Source organism: Blastocystis hominis, assembly GCF_000151665.1.
Source record: "Blastocystis hominis, Singapore isolate B (sub-type 7) whole genome shotgun sequence assembly, scaffold_0".
NCBI lineage: Eukaryota > Bigyra > Opalinata > Blastocystidae > Blastocystis > Blastocystis hominis.
This window is the reverse complement of record NW_013171815.1, coordinates 1244218-1261041: the sequence shown is the minus strand read 5'-3', so window position 1 is coordinate 1261041 and position 16824 is coordinate 1244218. Positions and strand designations below refer to the sequence as shown.

Here is a 16824-nt window from a genome sequence, read left to right as displayed (position 1 = left end):
TAAAGCACCTATTCGATGGATGAAACTCCCACATGATTTGATGTAGTTAAAACCTTGTGATCTTTGTGAAATTGTGGTAGTATCCTATAGTGCGAACCACACTTAAACACCTTGTAGATTTTGGAGTGAATTCCACTGTGACCCAAAGAAATCCATTCAATATAGCATAATCAACCCGAATTTTAAGTTTGACAAACATGTCACAAATTCTCTAGGATGCTAGTAATACTCTCTATTCTTGTAGAGATTACTCTGGTCAGTACGCTTATTGCTTTTACAGCCTCTTGCTTGGCAGTAAAGTCAGATGTTGAAAAGCACAATGACATGGTTCGCGACCACACAGTTACACCAGAAACTGCAGAAATTACGCTCAGGTAGTGTGAAAAGTTTGTTGTCAATGTAGTGCAGCTCTCTTCTATCCTGTTATTGCATCGGTCGTACTGCTATCGATGTACTATCTCTATTCATATGTTCAAAGCTTTTTAATTCTCTACATTTCTATATCTGCTGTATTTTGTATTGGTAATAACTCCAATTGTTTATTGAGTGCTAGCACAAGTCGTTGAGCCCGTCATTGTTTCTCTTCTCTCTCCCTACGTTAGTCAAAAGCGCTTTATTACTTTTATTTCGATCTTTGTCTCGTAGTTACTTACTCGGAAAATCTATTTTTTTTAGATTTCTAATTGTAGTGTGTTGGATCATTCGAGGTGGATCCTTGTTCAATAATATTATCGGTATCTGCATCACAATCAGCGCCCTGTCGTTAATGCGTGCCCAGAGTTTAAAAGTGATTGTAGTGGCGTTCTGTTTACTCTTCTTTTACGACATCTTTTGGGTGTTCTTTTCCGAGTCTTTATTCGGAAAAAACGTCATGGTCACCGTAGCGCAGCAGAACTTCACGGAGCCTGTCAAAACTAGTATCCTTCACGTTCTCTCTCCATCTGTGTAGTTTCTGCTTCTCTGGGTCGCAATGTCAGCTCTTCCTATCACCTTGATTTCCCTGTATCTTGTACTTTTTACTAGTCATCAGCAGGGAAAACTTGTGCTTTCCACGCTAGGAGGCCAGAATGTGTTCTATTTGGGATTGGGTGATATCTTCATCCCAGGACTGCTCTTCGTCTTTTTCTTCATCTACCAGTATTCGCAGCGGTTCTTGTAGTTTTGGAGAGGTTTTGGAATGTAGAAAAGAAAACACTTTTGTATTAAATGACGTGGAATCAGGGAGTTTGGCCGAAATGAGTGATCGGACAGGAGACGAGGAGTCGAAAAAGCTGATCGACCAGGGATTGAATTTGTATATGCCACCTAGTAGTCGTTCATGGAGCCTCGTGATGTAGCTTTCTCGCAGTTTATTCAGCTGCTGCTGGAAAGAAATTATGTCACTGACGTTATTATGGGAAACGCTTTGGGGCTGTTTTGCAGTTTCCTTGCAGTCATCCTGTTTAGCAAGCCGCAGGTCGTTTCTTTTTCCTCAAAAATGATTTGTAGCCTGCACTACTCTATCTTGTTCCGTGTTGCCTTGTTCCTGTCCTTACGAGGGCTTTTAGGCAACACCAGTTTAGGAAGTTGTGGAATGGACCCGTTGGGATTTTTATTAATGAGACAGAGTCGTCTGTATGCTTTATTGTTTGTTTTCATGCACCTTGGTCGAATTGAGCATACGAATGAGATTCCGTAGTGACATCTGTCTTTTCTTGTTAAGGAATTCAATTCGAGGCGTAATTGTATTTTCATCAGGATGGTACGTTGCTGAAAAATCGGTTCTAATTATTCTAGAGCGAAAAGTCGAATGTTATGAGAAATATCCGAGTGGAGAAGCTCGTTATTAACATTTGCGTCGGAGAATCTGGAGATGCTGTTTCTAAGGCTGCTCGTGTTTTGCAGCAGATTTCGGGACAGGAGCCTATTTATGGAAAGGGTAGGGGTGTTTTCTGAGTTGCTAATTTTATAGCTCGCTTTACCATTCGTTCCTTCTCCATTCGTCGTAATGAGAAGATCTCTGTGCATGCTACGATCCGTGGTGAGAAGGCTCTGGAGATTCTGGAGCGCGGACTGAAGGTGAAGGAGTACGAGCTGGTGAAGAGAAATTTCTCCGACTCTGGCAATTTTGGCTTTGGTATTCAGGAGCACATCGATCTGGGTATCAAGTACGATCCTAACACCGGTATTTTCGGTATGGATTTCTACGTGCAGCTGGCTCGTCCTGGTGGCCGTGTGAGCAAGCGTAAGGCTCAGCGCAGCCGTATTGGCTATTCTCACAAGGTGACTCGCGAGGAGGCCATGGAGTGGTTCAAGAAGACGTACGATGGAATCATTCTGGACAAGGCGAAGTAAGCTCTGTGATGAAGATATGAACGCCGTCGTTGTTTGTTGGACAGACCTTGCAGTTGTAGATTGGAACAGTTTTGGATTCTATTGTTGTACTGTTGTTGCTTTTGGTGTCTCCTTTATTAGTATTGTACCAATTGTTGATATGGATATACTTACTTATGATGACAATCAACTCCTCAGGATACTTTCTTTTAATGGATGGCTGTTCCATTACAATAACATTATTTGATATACCTCCTATTCCTGTTTCATTCAACAGATTCATCCTTTCTGCCTAACTACCACACTTCGTCAAAGAAACAATTCTTTTTCTTCAAAACAAACAAAGATATAGCAAGCAAATAGAAAACTTAGACTTCTTCTTCTTCTTCTTCTTAAGCAATCACGCCCAGCTCCTTTCCAACCTCAATGAACGCATCCACGCAGCGGTTCACCTGCTCCAGAGTGTGAGCTCCGCTCATCTGAGTTCGAATACGAGCCTTGCCCAGAGGCACCACAGGATAGCTGAATCCAATCACATAGATGCCCTTCTCCAGCATCTTATCGGCGAACTTGCAGGCCAGAGCCGCATCTCCCAGCATCACAGGGCAGATGGGATGGTCGTAAGCACCGGTCAGAGTGAATCCGGCAGCAGTCATGCGGTCACGGAACAGATGGGTGTTGGCCAGCACACGCTCGGGCAGAGTGGCCGACTCCATCAGCATCGAGTAGGTCTTGATGGCAGCTCCCACCAGAGAAGGAGCCAGAGTGTTCGAGAACAGGTAAGGACGAGACTTCTGACGAAGCAGAGTCACCACCTCCTTCGAAGCGCAAGTGTAACCTCCAGAAGCGCCTCCCATGGCCTTGCCCATCGTGGAGTTGATGAAATCAATACGGCCCTGCACGCCGCAGTACTCGGGAGTACCACGACCCGTCTTGCCGAAGAATCCAGCAGAGTGGGACTCATCGATCCAGACCAGAGCGTTGTACTTGTCGGCAAGGTCGCAGATCTCCTTCAGAGGAGCCACATCTCCGTCCATGGAGAACACACCGTCCGTCACAATGCAGCGGTAACGGCAATCCTGAGTCTCCTGCAAAATGCGCTCCAGGTCGACCAGGTCGCAGTGGTTGTAGCGGTAGCGCTTCGCCTTGCACAGACGAATACCGTCGATGATCGAAGCGTGGTTCAGCTGATCGGAAATCACAGCATCCTCAGCATTGAACAGAGCCTCGAAGAAACCGCCGTTAGCATCGAAGCAGCTCGAGTACAGGATACAGTCCTCCATTCCGTGGAACTTCGCAATCAGGGCCTCCAACTGCTTATGGATATCGGTGGTTCCGCAAATGAAACGCACGGAAGCAAGACCAAATCCATGGGTATCCAGAGCCTCCTTCGCGGCCTCAATCAGCTCCTTGCTGTTAGCCAGACCAAGGTAATTGTTAGCGCAGAAGTTCAACACCTTGTCGTCACGTCCAGAGACATTGATCTCAGCGGCCTGCTCGCTGGTGATCACACGCTCCTCCTTGAAGGTTCCAGCCTTCTTAATGTCGTCCAGCTGGGCCTGGATAGCCTCGTTGAGCTTAGCTCCGTTCGCAGTAATAGAAAGTCTTTCAGCCATGATGTACAGATTGATATTTTGCAGTATCTTTAGAATAGGGGACATATGTCACATAATTAAAAGGGACAATCATAAATTGGGTCCAAATAAGAACCATAGATTTTCTTTGAATTCGCAAGTTAATAGAAGGTATGTTGCGTAGTTTGATTTGGTTTTGTGGGGGAAGGAAGAACACTGTTATTTGAGACTCAACCATGGTCTTTTAACTGCAATCTGACCCTATCTTGAAATACAACATGATGGTACATCTTTCGGGGAAGAGCGTAGCAGCAATGGTTACAACATATCTTTACTGATTTGTATTTTGTGTTTATGCCATGATATGGAATAAGCCCAGTTACCGACGTCCATCTGTTTTCTGGGAAACAAGGGTGGCAAAACAAGCGGTGTGAGGACTGCTGCTTGACTGTTAGGCAGTGATTACTCATTTTGCAACATAAACTAATTTGTTGTAGAGTTGGCAAGGTTGGTTGGTAGGTTATCGCGCGTATATTGTTTGTTGGAATAAACATGAGCGAAGGTTTTTTTAGGCAAGAGAAATCACATAGTCGCTTTTTGATGCTATATTTACCTTTCCACCAGTGTACTCCACTACAATATGATAGAGGGAGGCCATACTTACACTTCTTTTCTTCACTTAGAGACAAGTACTCGTAATACTCTTCTACTGATACCTTTTTTAGCCCTTCAATAGAGCTATTATCAGCAGCATCGCTCTATCCATCAAATCCTTTCAAAAGTCGAACTAATGCGCCAACGAGCATTACACTATGGCCCTGAATCATCTGTGTTCCCAATTCAATATCCGCATATATGTTGTCACAAAAGACGCGCTCAAAACTGTCTTCTAAGATAATGTTTTCTATACGCTGTCAGAAACCAGCAATCGCAATCAAATTACATACCGTATTGATCGATAGACCGAAGAGTCCCAAATATGTGAGAACCATCAAGAAGAACAACCATGATTCGTTCTGCGAAATATCAAATATGGATAGCAAATACCATCTAGATGCATTATGATTCCGGAAATTGGAGATAAAAAGCTCATGGATCAAAAACTGTTTGTCACGAACGAAGCAGTAGTGTATTATGCATGCTAAACTAATTGTTTTGGAGTAAGTGTATTGCAAGGAGCTAGCAATTGTTTGTTTTACTGCAGTTGTTCTACGAACCCTTTGTTTTGTACGATCATTTGTGATTTTCGTGCCACCTATTCTTCAATCTGCAAACTGATTCCTCCAATTCCGAACCGTGTGCAGCTACGCAGAAATCGAAACTTCTAGAGAATGTGACACATATACGCTCTTTCTCGTTATTACAATGCAACGGTGCGAGGGTTTGCGACAAAACAACTCGTCGGCGATATTTATTCTATTCATTTTGGAAAGTCATTGCAGAGATTTGATAGAATTCTTGATAACCAAGTGTGTTCGTTTGTATAGTAGTTCGATTCTCTGTTTCTACTATCTGAGAATTATTGAATTCTTTCAAAATATTAACGAATAATGTCTGCTGCTGATACCTTTGAAGGTGAAGTTGAAGCGAAACCTACCGTACTGAATTAACCAGGGTCTTTTTGTTAGGGTTTGCGTTGGTTGGTCCCTATGGACTTCTCTGTGCAAGCAAAAGCTGCTCTTGATTGGGTATTGTCTGTTATGAAACCCGAAGACTATTTGATTGTCTTGAACGTTTTGAATTTGAAAGCGCCTAGTAACTTTGGATGAGTCACGTCATTTGTAGCTTATACACATGATATTGTCAGAAACGAAGTCATGAAAAGAGAGAGTAGTGAAAAGCTGGAGGAAATTGCAAAGAGAATCTCGGATATGGGATTCCGTTTCTACGAAACTAGCTGTGTACGTGGTGATCCCGCTAAGATATCTTTTTTTCAAATTCTAAGGCTTTCTTAACAGAACGTGGTGTGCAACTGCGCGATTGAGAAGAAGATCGATACGATTGTGATGGGAAGACGTGGAATCTCGAATGTGGATCGTCTTCTTAACGGTAGCTGCAGTTCTTACGTTCTGTCGAACGCTCCTTGCGCGTAGGTGATTGCTTTTGTTAGTATGACCGCGCAGTGTGTGTCTGATGGGAAAGGGAGTGGGAGATCGTATTAAGGAGGAAGAATTGAAGAAGAAGAACCAGGAGATCGCTGAGCTCTCCGCGAGTCTGAGCGAGGGAGAGCCTGAAGGAGCGAAGATGCCTTTCTTCCTGCCTCGCAAGCACAGTGTGAAAAACTACTATGAAGATTCCGATTTTTGTGTTTGATTCAAACAGATTAGAAGTGAATGCGCTTGGGGGAGAGAGGAGTGGACGAAACGTCGCGCTTGGAAGACTGCAGATGAGATTTCAGGTCTTGGATGCATCGATGGATTTTGTAGAGAATCAGCGTTTGATCGTGGGGTTGGATGGACACATGGGACGCATCGTGCGAGTTTGGAAGATCGGGGTTTGTGTGTGCGTTCCGAAAGCAATCTGAGAGTGGCGAAAATGTAACGAAATCCGCTTCATACTCGAGAAGAGGCTGGCTCGACGGATCCTCCACGTTGACAGGCGGAAGACGACTTCGCAGCAAGCCGAGCTGCTTCCAGAACGCAGCTTCCAGCTCCAAGAACTCAGCGATGGGCAAGAAGGCCATCACAGGATTGTTCGATGACTCAAAGAACTATTTTGAAAAGACAAATCGCGTGGAATACAGGAGGTCGGTAATGCTGCTCTTTTTTCAAAGAGAGCCACTGCAGGAAGAGAGAAACCGAGGCAATGTGGGTCAATACCAGTTTGCCTAGTCTTCAGCCATCCACAGAAGAACAACACTGCTTCGAGGGTCGCGCAGGAATGGCTGTATAGCGAATCACATTCGTCATGAGAGTGAGAAGCAGTGACCATCCGTCCAGAATCGGCAATGTGAGGAAATAGCAATTCGCTTCTTCAGGGTAGACCGCTCATCCTCATCAAAAATACCTTCTTGGTGGAAGCAACTCCAAAGATCCTCCGCACTGAAGATAGCAATGGCCAGCATGCGGATCATCACTGTGGAAGAAGGCTTGTCCTGCTCCAAACACCAATTCAGGGTGGAGGCGAACTGGCTGAGCGAAGCAGCAAAGGATGGGTGTGGAGAAGAGTGGTAGAGGTGGCTACAACAATCGACGAACTGGAGAAGCAATTTCTAAAACGTTGGTAAAAATGGCGGGAAAATAATACTTCGTTACAATGATGTTTATTCAAAACTGGATACATGGATTGTGCTTTTGCTAGATTTTTCTCATTTTCGGCAAAATGGTATGGAATGTTGCTGAATGCCGTGGAGAACGGAGAAGGACAGGTAATCGCACGAATGCAGTAGTAGAGTGCTTGACAATAGGATCTCTTATAGGAGGCCAAAACGGCCAGTTGGTGATACGCATTTCCTTGGGTTGGATCACACCGAATGGCCTTCAAATAACACTCCTGGGAAGAAGCAAAGGACTCGCTGTTTTTTGGCTCCTCCAAGTAAATATACCGAAACAGATCTCCCATGTGAATAAGAAACGAATAGGAACACAGAACATGCTCCGATGAGACGGATTTCTTTAATTTCATCACCATGTATTCATAGTTGTTTATTCCCTCCTTCAGAAAACTTAAATACTCCTCAGTATTCATGTGTCTCATTTTCCTTTGTTTTGATATTTCTTTATAATAGCATTGATTCCAAATGAGGGTATCGATGTCTTTTTCCCTGTAAACCAAGGGATCACACTGAACAAGCGCAAACCCAAGTGCTACCAGTCTACATTTGATAAGAAACTCTGTGTGTTACCTTCGACGAATCGTTTTCAAAAGTTCTCGATCATCTGTTTTCCCCAGCTCCTTTTCATATTTAAATATTCTTCTAATGTTCAACAGCTCACGAGAAGCATTACTCCAAATACTGCTCGCCATGTCTCACAGACATTACATCTTTCTGAAGGTTTTGGTGTAATTGCTGTGAACATTGCATAAGGTGGTAATTCTCTAACACTCTATCTCAACAAACAAAACTCTAAAGAAACATCACTTTGAAACAGTCGAAGCAGGCTTTTCTGCCTCTTCAGGCTCCGAGAAAGCGCCCGCCTTTTCCAGCATTTTCTTCAACTCTCCAGACTCAAAAAGCTCCGTCACTACATCGCAGCCACCAACAAACTCTCCGTTAATGAATAGCTGCGGGTAGGTTTTCCAGTCACTACAATAAAGGAAAATTCCAAAAGCATTACCTCACATACTTCAGGTTTTTGACTACGGATTTGCTGGTAAGAATGTTAGCACTAGCAAAGTCGCAACCTGCATATAAGTTTCAATTCAAGCCGCTACCCAAGTGTTTTAGAATTTGTACAACACGTAAACTGAATCCGCACACTGGATTGGACGGAGTTCCCTTCATGAATAGCATTACCTTGTTTTCTTTCACGATCTAGAACATTACAAGTTTCTCTTCCAAATCACACCTTCTTGATAAAATCGATTACTTCTGGATCTCCTTGCTCCTGAGGTTGCTGCGTAGAAGGATCTGGCGATGAAGAGGTTTCAGAAAACAGTCTAGAACCAACTGCAAAGACTGGTCGTGAGCAGCAGATGCTCCTCGCCATAACCATTGCATTTCTAACTGTAAACATTGCGATATTTGATGTTCGCTTGAAGGGAGTTTCATGCAAAAATAGTACCGATTTAAGGAACTCACTATTCTCTACTACTCTCAATATGGCTCTCCAGTTTTCGAGACATCTGATCGGACGTCAATCAGTGTTTATTAGGTATTGTTTGTCTTGCGAAATGAGTTGGTAGATCAGCTCCTAGACTTTTGGTAAGAGCTTCGTCAGCAAGCTATGGCTCGGTGCTGACAAATCAGAGTAGTACTTTTTGTCAGATGAGAGAGTTCCACACTTCTCCTATTCGGGAGCGTATTAAAGAATTTTGGGATAACCGTGCGTTGTATATGACTGGTTTAAATGATGCGGCACTGAAGTATGGATTGTTTGGAGTGACGATTGGTATGAGTATTGTATTTCTGTCATCTAAGGAACTCCTACGACCTGGGTTGTGTCGCTGCTCACGTGGGTAAATTCGATGGGTATTCCGTGGTGGGGAGCCATCGCCGGCGTTACTCTGGGGCTGCGTCTGGTTCTCCTCCCTCTCACCATCAAATCGACGCGCCAGCGTGCAAAACTCGCGGAAATCCAACCCGAGCTGAACAAGCTGCTCGAGCGCGCGCGTTTATCGCAATCGATGGGAATGGCCGCGGACGCTCAGGGAATGCGCGACGAAATGCTTGTCTTCGTGTTGTGAATCGCTCATGTCCAGTCCTTGTACAAGAACGCCGGCGTCTCTCCCTTCTCTCCTCTTTTCGGAGCCTTTATTCAAATTCCGGTGGTAATCTCGTGTTTCATGGGGGTTCGCAAGCTCTGCGAAACGGTCCCCGCAGTGAGTAGGCGCTTCGGTTTGCCTTCAATTCAGCGACGGGAGGCCTCAGCTGGTTCACGAACCTCGCCGCCGCGGACCCGTACTTCGTGCTGCCCGTGGTCACGGGCCTGTCGACGCTGTTTATGACGGAGCTGGGCGCGGACGGAATGAACGGGAACGGGCAAGTGGGGATGAAATACATGATGCGCGGCATGTCGCTCTTCATGGTGTTCATCGCCGCGAAGCTCCCCGCGGTAGGGATTGGGTGGTGTGTGTAAGGTAGGGGCTGTGCTTCTACTGGACGGTGAACTCGATCCTCGCGTGCTGCCAGACCCTGGCGATCGACCCCGCGGCGCGCAAGCAGCTGCGAAGCTGGCTGCCCTCGGGGAGAGGCGACAAGGGCACGGTGCCCCCGCCTCCCTCCACGGGCAAGAAGGCGAAGGGAGTGAATGCAGTGAATGCAGTGAATGGACCCACCGGAATGAATGCTATGAATGCTATGAATGCTATGAATGCAGTGAATGGAACCACCGGAATGAATGGAACCACCGGAATGAAGGGAGTGAAGGAAGAGAAGAACGGAGAGAAGGTGGAGGAAGTGGTGAGCGCGGTGCGCGCGAGCGTGCTGCAGGAGGAGGAGAAGCAGTAGCGTGTTTGTTGCAGAAAACAAAACAGAACGCAAGGAAAAACGCTAAATCAATTGATAATGGCTAATGTATCCGGATTCACGATGGATCCGCGTCGCAGCGGCTTCGTCTCGCGAATCAACACAAACCGCACCGACAATTTCTCGTCCACGAACATCACGCCCGCAGCGTTCTTCTCACACCCGCAATAATTCGGAGCGGAGAATACCGTCACCAGTCTTCGATTGAACGCGAAGCAGTACCCATCGCAACACTCGTGGCCTCGAACGATCAGATCGAAGTCGAATCGCTTCATGAACTCCTCCACGATGTCCGCGCCGAATAGATACGAGCAGTCCCGCGGGGATGGAACGTAGCCTTGGATGTCCGCGCAGGGGTCCGACCAGAGCATATCACAGAGCAGGCCATCTGCTGGGATCGTACAGGGACGTTTAATGTCGCGAATGGCCTGCATCGAGGTCATGTCCGGAGAGAGGCCGCCGTGGACGCAACTGGGCGTGAGAAGGAAGAGAAAGGATCGTACAATATTTTATTTGATACAATGGCGGCAGGAGGGAGACAGTTAAACAGCATTTGGAAATCACGGTAGAGACTCTCCGAGTAGAACTTAATACACTCGTCTTTAAAGCCTCCATCCTCGTTCATCTCCGATGACTCGTGATTTCCACGCAATAGATACACATTACGAGGATATTTTAATTTGTAAGCCATAAGCAAGCACAAAATTTGAATTCCGCGATCGGATCTATCTACATAATCTCCTAAGAAGAGATAGCGACTTTTGGATGGGTCGCCACCAACATGGAGAATTCTAGGGGTAAATGCGAGAAAGCAGATTTGTACTCTAGCAAATCAAGGAATTGGCCATGCACGTCGCCAACAATTACAACGGGAGCTTCAATTCGTAATAATGAAGGTTCCGACAGTAAAATTTCTTTCGTTTTAATAATCAGCAAGCGAATAGTTTCTTCTTTAATGTGGGGCTATATTGTAAGGCGAACAAGCCAAATCGTACTCTCCACTGTTTATCTCGCGCCCTCCCCTCCACAAGCTTTGCAATGATGCGATCAAGAACCAGCTTTCCAAAAACAGCGTTCATTGGCAAGGTTGAAGGAAAAAATAGGAAAATGATCATGATCGAATTTGAAGAATCCACATTATGTTAACTTATCATTTTCAATTTTGTACGTGTCTGCCTCTCACACCCACGCAAGGCATCCCTTTTGAAAACAAACAGCAAGAATCAACAACAGAATACAAGTTAAGAATTCGACCACTCAATCCTTCCTTTCACCAAAATCGTTCCCGGCAAGTCTCCTCCCGCCGGTGTAACCAACTTCAGCATCTTTCTAGACAAATCCACTCCGGCCACAAACACGAATCCCAGAACGGACGCCTTCCGCACTTCATCCACACTTTCCATCACTCCCCTCCCTTTCTCCCTACCTCTTCGCATCCGTTACCGCCAAAATCTGATTGGGCAGCTTCTCAATGGGCACTGGCATCGGCTTCAGCCAGGCCTCCGTGCTTCGCGCCTCCGGAGCGATCTACGCGATCAAGCGTCCATCCACGACCCCACTTTATTGGTCTCCTCCATCTCGCGCTGGTCCGCGAAGGACACGATGGTCAGCTCGTCCATGGGCCGCGTTAACTGGTTGGGATTGGCCAGATAGAAGTTCTCCTCCGCGACGCCGTAGAAGTACCAATCGATCGCCATGTTGCACTCCAGCATGTCCTGCTCCGGCTTGCTCCACAGATGGTCCACCGGAGGGAACATCTTCACGCTCAGCGACGGGAATCGCTCTTCGATCTCCGCCTACACGTGATCGGACACGCCCGACCCCACTTTGATCGGCGAGTCCTGCAGAATCAACACCAGATCGAACTGCAGTCGATCCATCAGCTCTTTGAGAAGCGGGAGAGAGCCGTCCTCCGAGTACCAGGACCCTCCGTTCACGATGATTCCGCCGTGTTGGACCGCTTCGTCGACGCGCATTCGCTCCTCCACGCGATCCAGCAGCGCGTTCATGCAGCTCCGGAACCTTGGCCTCACGCCTCCCTGCCCTGCCCTACAGCTGGTAGTTGTCCATGCACTTCTGGAATCCGAAGAACTCCACGGTTGGGGACAGAACGTAGTTCTGCGCGTTCTGGAGGTTAGGAGAGACATGATGATTAGGTACGGTCGCCAAGTGCGCTTCGCGCGTGCATACCGTGGCGGACATGCAGCCCGGAACGGTGATGTTGCCTTTGCGGACATCGAAATCCAGGTAGAGCAGCGATTCGCCGCATCGAACCTACATGTGGGGAACGTAGGAGGAGTACAGCGTATTCCACAAGCGTGCGCGCAATCGAGAAAATGTCAACTAATTGGGGGCCTAAAATAAGCACCTAGCGATGAAAGAGAGTGAACATTCGGACGCGAGGAGCTTTGCGCGCAGTATAGGGAGAAACCTTTTCTCGTTCGGCTTGTAACTAGAATGAATACAGGAAAAGCGCCTTTACCTTTTGGTGAACATCTACGCAGTAAGGAACAAGGCTTGAAGTTGCTAAATAGGACTTTTTGATTGACCCTTGAATTGAAACCTTCGAATCGTCCCAAGCATATATACCAAACTAAGAATTACGAAAAGCAACCAATTCCCTACAGAGAGATTAGCGAACACTTGTTTATGTAGCAATTTACATCCATTTACTTCCACAGACCCTTGGATCGCCTAGAGAGTTAAATCGACGAAAACGGCGAATACCTCAATTGTGACAGGTTCTCCTTTGTCGCATTGAATTCGAAGCTCGTTTCCCTGTCTAATATCGTAGTTCGATGTGTTCATCACTAATTTACTGTATGATTTGGGGTATTCAATCTGCTTCTGTTCAAGGCTCTTAAAACAAACAAATCATTATCATTCAAATACCGAACTACAATCCTTCATATTATGGTGTTACTCCGCTTTAGGTTTATCGCTGCTGCTACAAATAAGCGTTTTCAACAAGAAGCAAGGTACGAGGGAATATCGGCAGGTTTCGGGGCACCGAGAGCGGGATTCTCTTCTTCTTCGGGGAAGTACTTCTTCACGAGCAGGCCCACTCCGTATTCAGCGGCAAACATAATGAAGCCAACAAGGGCACCAAGAAGAACAATGCTGATAGGACTTAGTGTACTCAGCCACTCCGCAAAATTAGCCATCGTCGAAACAAAAATATACTAAAGAAGAAGATCTGTAGTTATTTCTTTCAATTTCATGGAGACGACGATTGAAGATAAGGGGAAGATGTATTTGCGAATTTCAGTGGTTGATATGACCTAGAAAGCTGTTTCACCTCTTTCTGAATAAACAGGACTTTAAATTCAGCTCAGGGCATTTCATTGCGTATAAGGTAGATATTGAGAATATTTGCAAGGAAAGGGATTTCGAGAGCCTTTGCATGGACACAACTATCATGTGACGGTTGGCCCATGGCTTTTCTGTGAGGAGTAGATTGCGATGAAAGGAAGACTCAATCCGGATGGATATGTTATGGACTTTGGTGATGTGAAAAACGTAGCAATGTGTGTATATTGTGACCTAGTACGTGCGCGTAGAGTGCAAGAAGTTAAATCAGAAATTCCTGCTTCCCATGTTAAGTGATGTTCTTGCTGTAGAATTGGTTTCTACTCGATGAATGTAGATTTCGGAAAATGGATCGAATATGGAGTTCACAACGGAAGATGGAAGCTTTTTCTCGTTCGTTTCGGAAACTATTGTGATTGTTTAGTTTTCCCAAGAAGGACTGCTGCTGCTTACCTCTCGTTCATTCGTCTGCTGAAGAGCTAGCGCGCTATCTTGTACGTCTCTGTTGGGAAGTGTGAAGAGTAGGTGGGGCAGCTTATTGAGCAAATTGGCAAACCAGTATTAAAGGTATGTATGTAGATGGTGCAGACATTGTAGGAGCGAGGGATTTTTGAAATGACGATCGGAGTGTCCGAAATAGAGGGTCAAGAAGCAAGGTACGCTTACAGTGCAGGGTAACACGCAGATATACCACAACCATTGAATATGATACCGAGTACTTTGTTTGTTACAAACGTCTACCATAAATTTTGACTTTTTTGTCCATTATTTTTCTGGATGTCCACCTACAATTGTTTAACTTGTAAGGCGACTTTCGAGAATAACGAAGAGCGAGAGAAATATCCTTTCATCCTTTTGGGCACGTTTTGAGTTCCTTCATGCGTGTACTCACTTTAGGTCCGACTGGCACTGCTACAATGTGAAGCGAAAAGTGTCTCAACTGGAGCCTATCTCATTGGCCTTGTTTGAAGAAAGACAGAAGCATCGTGACTTGTTTTTGTAGTTTCTAACGATTAGTGAATTCACTGCGAAATAAGGAGAAAGTTGTTGAAAAATTATACTGCAATGTTTGCCGCAAGTCTTTCTCGTCTCAAAAGACCTTGGATCAACATTTAAAAAGTAAGCTTCACGAAAAGAAAATGGCAGAAGCGCAAGAGAAACAGGAAAAAGCAAAACAAGAGGAACTTGAAAAGGCCAGCCAGCCTGCCGAGCTTAGAGAAGAAGATGGCAGTGATAAAGAAGAGAACGCTATGGGAAGTGGTGAGTTTACTCCAGAAGAGTATGAGTTCATTCCTGAAAAGTGTTTGTTTTGCCGTCAGATCAGCGACACGATGGAGGAGTACTTGTATTTTCATTCCGTGACCCATAGTAACATCACCCACATGTTCCAGAAGCATGGCATGATCATTCCCGATCGTCACTGTGTAATCGACCTGGAAGGTCTCTTAGACTATTTGGGCCAGAAGGTAGCACTCTCCCTCTCTCTCTCTCAACCGTAGATCTCTGTGGGTTGCATCTGCCTGACCTGCAACCATGGCTTCAAAAGCCCCATCGCGGTTCGGGCACATATGTTGGACAAAGGCCACACTTCCATCGCGTACAACACCGTACGATCCACGCTCTATTGGCTTTCTAGACTGAAGATTACGAAGAGTTTGAAGAGTTCTACGACTATTCGGAGGAGAACGAAAAGCCCTCAGCAGACATCACGCTGCTGCACACGGGCGAGTTGATGCTGGAGGACGGAACCATTCTGGGATCGCGCGAGTTCCGGCGATATTATAAGCAGAACAAGTCGATCGCTCTGCTGGAAAAGATGAGTAGAAGTGGGGGAACGGTGCGATGTAGATTTGCTTCCCATGCTGGAAGAGAGAAAGGCCGAGTACGATAGTATGGTGCTGGCGCGTCCCGACAAGAAGCCGAAGGAGATCGTGGTGAAGGAGAAGCAGACGGAGCGGCTGAATAAATACGCGATCTACGAGCGATTGCGAACGGGCATGAACATGAACAAGATCCACCTCGCTCACTTTAGTCACCGATGATCTGTTTTTTCTTAACAAACAAGCTAGCCATGTTTCACCAATTGCTCAATCAATCAATCAATCAATCCCCTTTCCATTCATTCACTCATTCACTCATTCATTCACAAATCCTCTCTATGAGATTCCTTCATTCGGGAACTTCGTGCACGTCACCACACCCGCCGACGTCATGAACGGCACGTCCTTGAAGCAGCACACTCCCTCCGCGTTCGTCTTCAGGAACTACGCCTCACCTCTCTCTCTCTTTCTCCCCTACCGGCAGCACCGCCTCCAAATACTTCTTCTTCTGCACCTGCGCAGGCGTCGCCGGCTCGCCCTCGAACCCCGCAAAGGTCACGCGCTCGCCGATCTTCGCTCCTTCCGGAGGGTCGATCAGCGCTCCGTGCTCGTGGTCCCCGGTCGAAGCGCACAGCAGCATGCCGTTCGACGGGAAGCCGCCCAGCTTACGCGGCTTCAGATTGCACAGAACGCACACGCGGTGGCCCTGCATCTCTTCGAAGGTGTGGAAGGCACGGATTCCAGAACCAATTTGGCGGGGTTCTGCTTCGCCCACGTCGACCTCTTCGCAGTACAACCTGGGTATGTTAACAAGGTTTAACAAGGATACTTCTCGGATTCGGGGTGGTTCCACGCACGGATAATGCGACCCACACGGATGTCCAGCTTGCTGATCGCGTCCGCATCTCCTTCGGGGGCTGCCGCGGGGGCAGAGGCCTTTTCCTTGGGAGCTTCTTCCTTGGCGGCCTTTTTGGCGGGTTTCTTCACCTCCGCGAGGCGGGGAATGGGCATATGGATGTTAATCGCGTCGTAGTCGAAGTCGATGTGAGGCACGGAGAGATCGGCGCAGGCAGCAGCCGCGGTGAACTGCATGTACGAATACCAGCGAACCACGTTCACGAATCCGTTGTAACCCTTGAAGGTACTCTAGGGATGAAATGAGACGGAAAAGGCGAACGAAGGTGAGAGACGCGAGGTAGAAGCAGGCATAATCCGCAACAGACAAAGCAGTGGGGAGAGCGACAAACGTCTGGTTCTGCAGAATGTGGCTCAATCGGATCAGGAAGACACGGTCGGCCAAGGTGCCGTTCATGACTTCCTCGACGATGTCAAGAGCGTCAGAGACCTAGGTCACAGGAAGCGCAAAAAACATACAAGCTTCTTATCTGCAGCACCTCCTCCAAGCAGAACAGCGGTCTTCTTATCCTTGGAGACGATTGCCTCAATCACAGCCTTTAACCCCGTAACAGTAGTCTTTCCGTCGTCGAAAGAATACTCCTTTCAGGTGAGCCAAGATGAATGGTTCATACAGCTCCAGTCTCAATAACACCCTCATCATTGAAATTGATGAAACGGCAAATAGCATGAATAAGGTTTGACTTCGGTCCCTCGGGAACAGTGATCTTCATTTCAAAAAGTGAAGGAGAAAATAGTAAATGACGACAAAAAACAAAGGGTATCG

General features: G+C 46.5%; 11 protein-coding genes; 5 read left to right on the top strand and 6 right to left on the bottom strand.

Annotated features, from left to right (window-relative positions):
- Positions 1–324: 324 nt before the first annotated feature.
- GSBLH_T00006066001 (uncharacterized protein) lies at positions 325–1337 on the top strand (the record flags this gene model as incomplete). The annotated part of the gene is made up of 6 exons (XM_013038616.1): positions 325–374; positions 404–522; positions 554–641; positions 676–945; positions 1024–1137; positions 1184–1337. 6 exons carry the CDS (start codon positions 325–327, stop codon positions 1335–1337), a joined length of 795 nt encoding a protein of 264 aa, XP_012894070.1.
- A 39-nt stretch (positions 1338–1376) lies between these two features.
- GSBLH_T00000412001 (uncharacterized protein) lies at positions 1377–2360 on the top strand (the record flags this gene model as incomplete). XM_013038615.1 has 5 exons in its annotated part: positions 1377–1456; positions 1489–1674; positions 1717–1741; positions 1777–1918; positions 1952–2360. The coding sequence occupies 5 exons, from the start codon at positions 1377–1379 to the stop codon at positions 2332–2334; spliced, it is 816 nt and encodes a 271-aa protein (XP_012894069.1). The 3' UTR covers positions 2335–2360.
- A 332-nt stretch (positions 2361–2692) lies between these two features.
- Positions 2693–3929, bottom strand: GSBLH_T00000411001 (uncharacterized protein; the record flags this gene model as incomplete). XM_013038614.1 is given in 2 exon segments in its annotated part: positions 2693–3320; positions 3339–3929. The coding sequence occupies 2 exon segments, from the start codon at positions 3927–3929 to the stop codon at positions 2706–2708; spliced, it is 1206 nt and encodes a 401-aa protein (XP_012894068.1). The 3' UTR covers positions 2693–2705.
- A 1508-nt stretch (positions 3930–5437) lies between these two features.
- Positions 5438–6200, top strand: GSBLH_T00006961001 (uncharacterized protein; the record flags this gene model as incomplete). The annotated part of the gene is made up of 5 exons (XM_013038613.1): positions 5438–5485; positions 5516–5642; positions 5673–5788; positions 5846–5976; positions 6011–6200. The coding sequence occupies 5 exons, from the start codon at positions 5438–5440 to the stop codon at positions 6198–6200; spliced, it is 612 nt and encodes a 203-aa protein (XP_012894067.1).
- Positions 6201–6210: 10 nt separating this feature from the next.
- GSBLH_T00006065001 (uncharacterized protein) lies at positions 6211–7911 on the bottom strand (the record flags this gene model as incomplete). The annotated part of the gene is made up of 7 exons (XM_013038612.1): positions 6211–6597; positions 6669–6714; positions 6747–6858; positions 6894–7098; positions 7134–7701; positions 7732–7803; positions 7844–7911. The coding sequence occupies 7 exons, from the start codon at positions 7909–7911 to the stop codon at positions 6211–6213; spliced, it is 1458 nt and encodes a 485-aa protein (XP_012894066.1).
- A 53-nt stretch (positions 7912–7964) lies between these two features.
- On the bottom strand, positions 7965–8361 carry GSBLH_T00000409001 (uncharacterized protein; the record flags this gene model as incomplete). XM_013038611.1 has 3 exons in its annotated part: positions 8262–8361; positions 8165–8231; positions 7965–8133 (listed from the first exon to the last, which is right to left on the bottom strand). The coding sequence occupies exons 1-3, from the start codon at positions 8329–8331 to the stop codon at positions 7965–7967; spliced, it is 306 nt and encodes a 101-aa protein (XP_012894065.1). The 5' UTR covers positions 8332–8361.
- A 161-nt stretch (positions 8362–8522) lies between these two features.
- On the top strand, positions 8523–9996 carry GSBLH_T00000408001 (Oxa1; the record flags this gene model as incomplete). Its single annotated transcript, XM_013038610.1, has 6 exons — positions 8523–8701; positions 8733–8938; positions 8968–9218; positions 9249–9372; positions 9402–9601; positions 9631–9996. 6 exons carry the CDS (start codon positions 8523–8525, stop codon positions 9994–9996), a joined length of 1326 nt encoding a protein of 441 aa, XP_012894064.1.
- Positions 9997–10043: 47 nt separating this feature from the next.
- On the bottom strand, positions 10044–11093 carry GSBLH_T00000407001 (uncharacterized protein; the record flags this gene model as incomplete). The annotated part of the gene is made up of 4 exons (XM_013038609.1): positions 10044–10485; positions 10518–10805; positions 10838–10977; positions 11010–11093. 4 exons carry the CDS (start codon positions 11091–11093, stop codon positions 10044–10046), a joined length of 954 nt encoding a protein of 317 aa, XP_012894063.1.
- Positions 11094–11234: 141 nt separating this feature from the next.
- Positions 11235–13215, bottom strand: GSBLH_T00000406001 (uncharacterized protein). XM_013038608.1 has 12 exons: positions 12997–13215; positions 12742–12961; positions 12640–12708; positions 12497–12607; positions 12413–12466; positions 12317–12382; positions 12175–12288; positions 12068–12141; positions 11829–12036; positions 11574–11795; positions 11441–11541; positions 11235–11409 (listed from the first exon to the last, which is right to left on the bottom strand). Exons 2-12 carry the CDS (start codon positions 12820–12822, stop codon positions 11256–11258), a joined length of 1254 nt encoding a protein of 417 aa, XP_012894062.1. The 5' UTR covers positions 12823–12961; positions 12997–13215; the 3' UTR covers positions 11235–11255.
- Positions 13216–14462: 1247 nt separating this feature from the next.
- On the top strand, positions 14463–15056 carry GSBLH_T00000405001 (uncharacterized protein; the record flags this gene model as incomplete). The annotated part of the gene is made up of 2 exons (XM_013038607.1): positions 14463–14789; positions 14823–15056. 2 exons carry the CDS (start codon positions 14463–14465, stop codon positions 15054–15056), a joined length of 561 nt encoding a protein of 186 aa, XP_012894061.1.
- Positions 15057–15389: 333 nt separating this feature from the next.
- Positions 15390–16771, bottom strand: GSBLH_T00000404001 (uncharacterized protein; the record flags this gene model as incomplete). XM_013038606.1 has 6 exons in its annotated part: positions 15390–15587; positions 15622–15940; positions 15973–16289; positions 16321–16488; positions 16518–16640; positions 16673–16771. 6 exons carry the CDS (start codon positions 16769–16771, stop codon positions 15480–15482), a joined length of 1134 nt encoding a protein of 377 aa, XP_012894060.1. The 3' UTR covers positions 15390–15479.
- Positions 16772–16824: the final 53 nt, after the last annotated feature.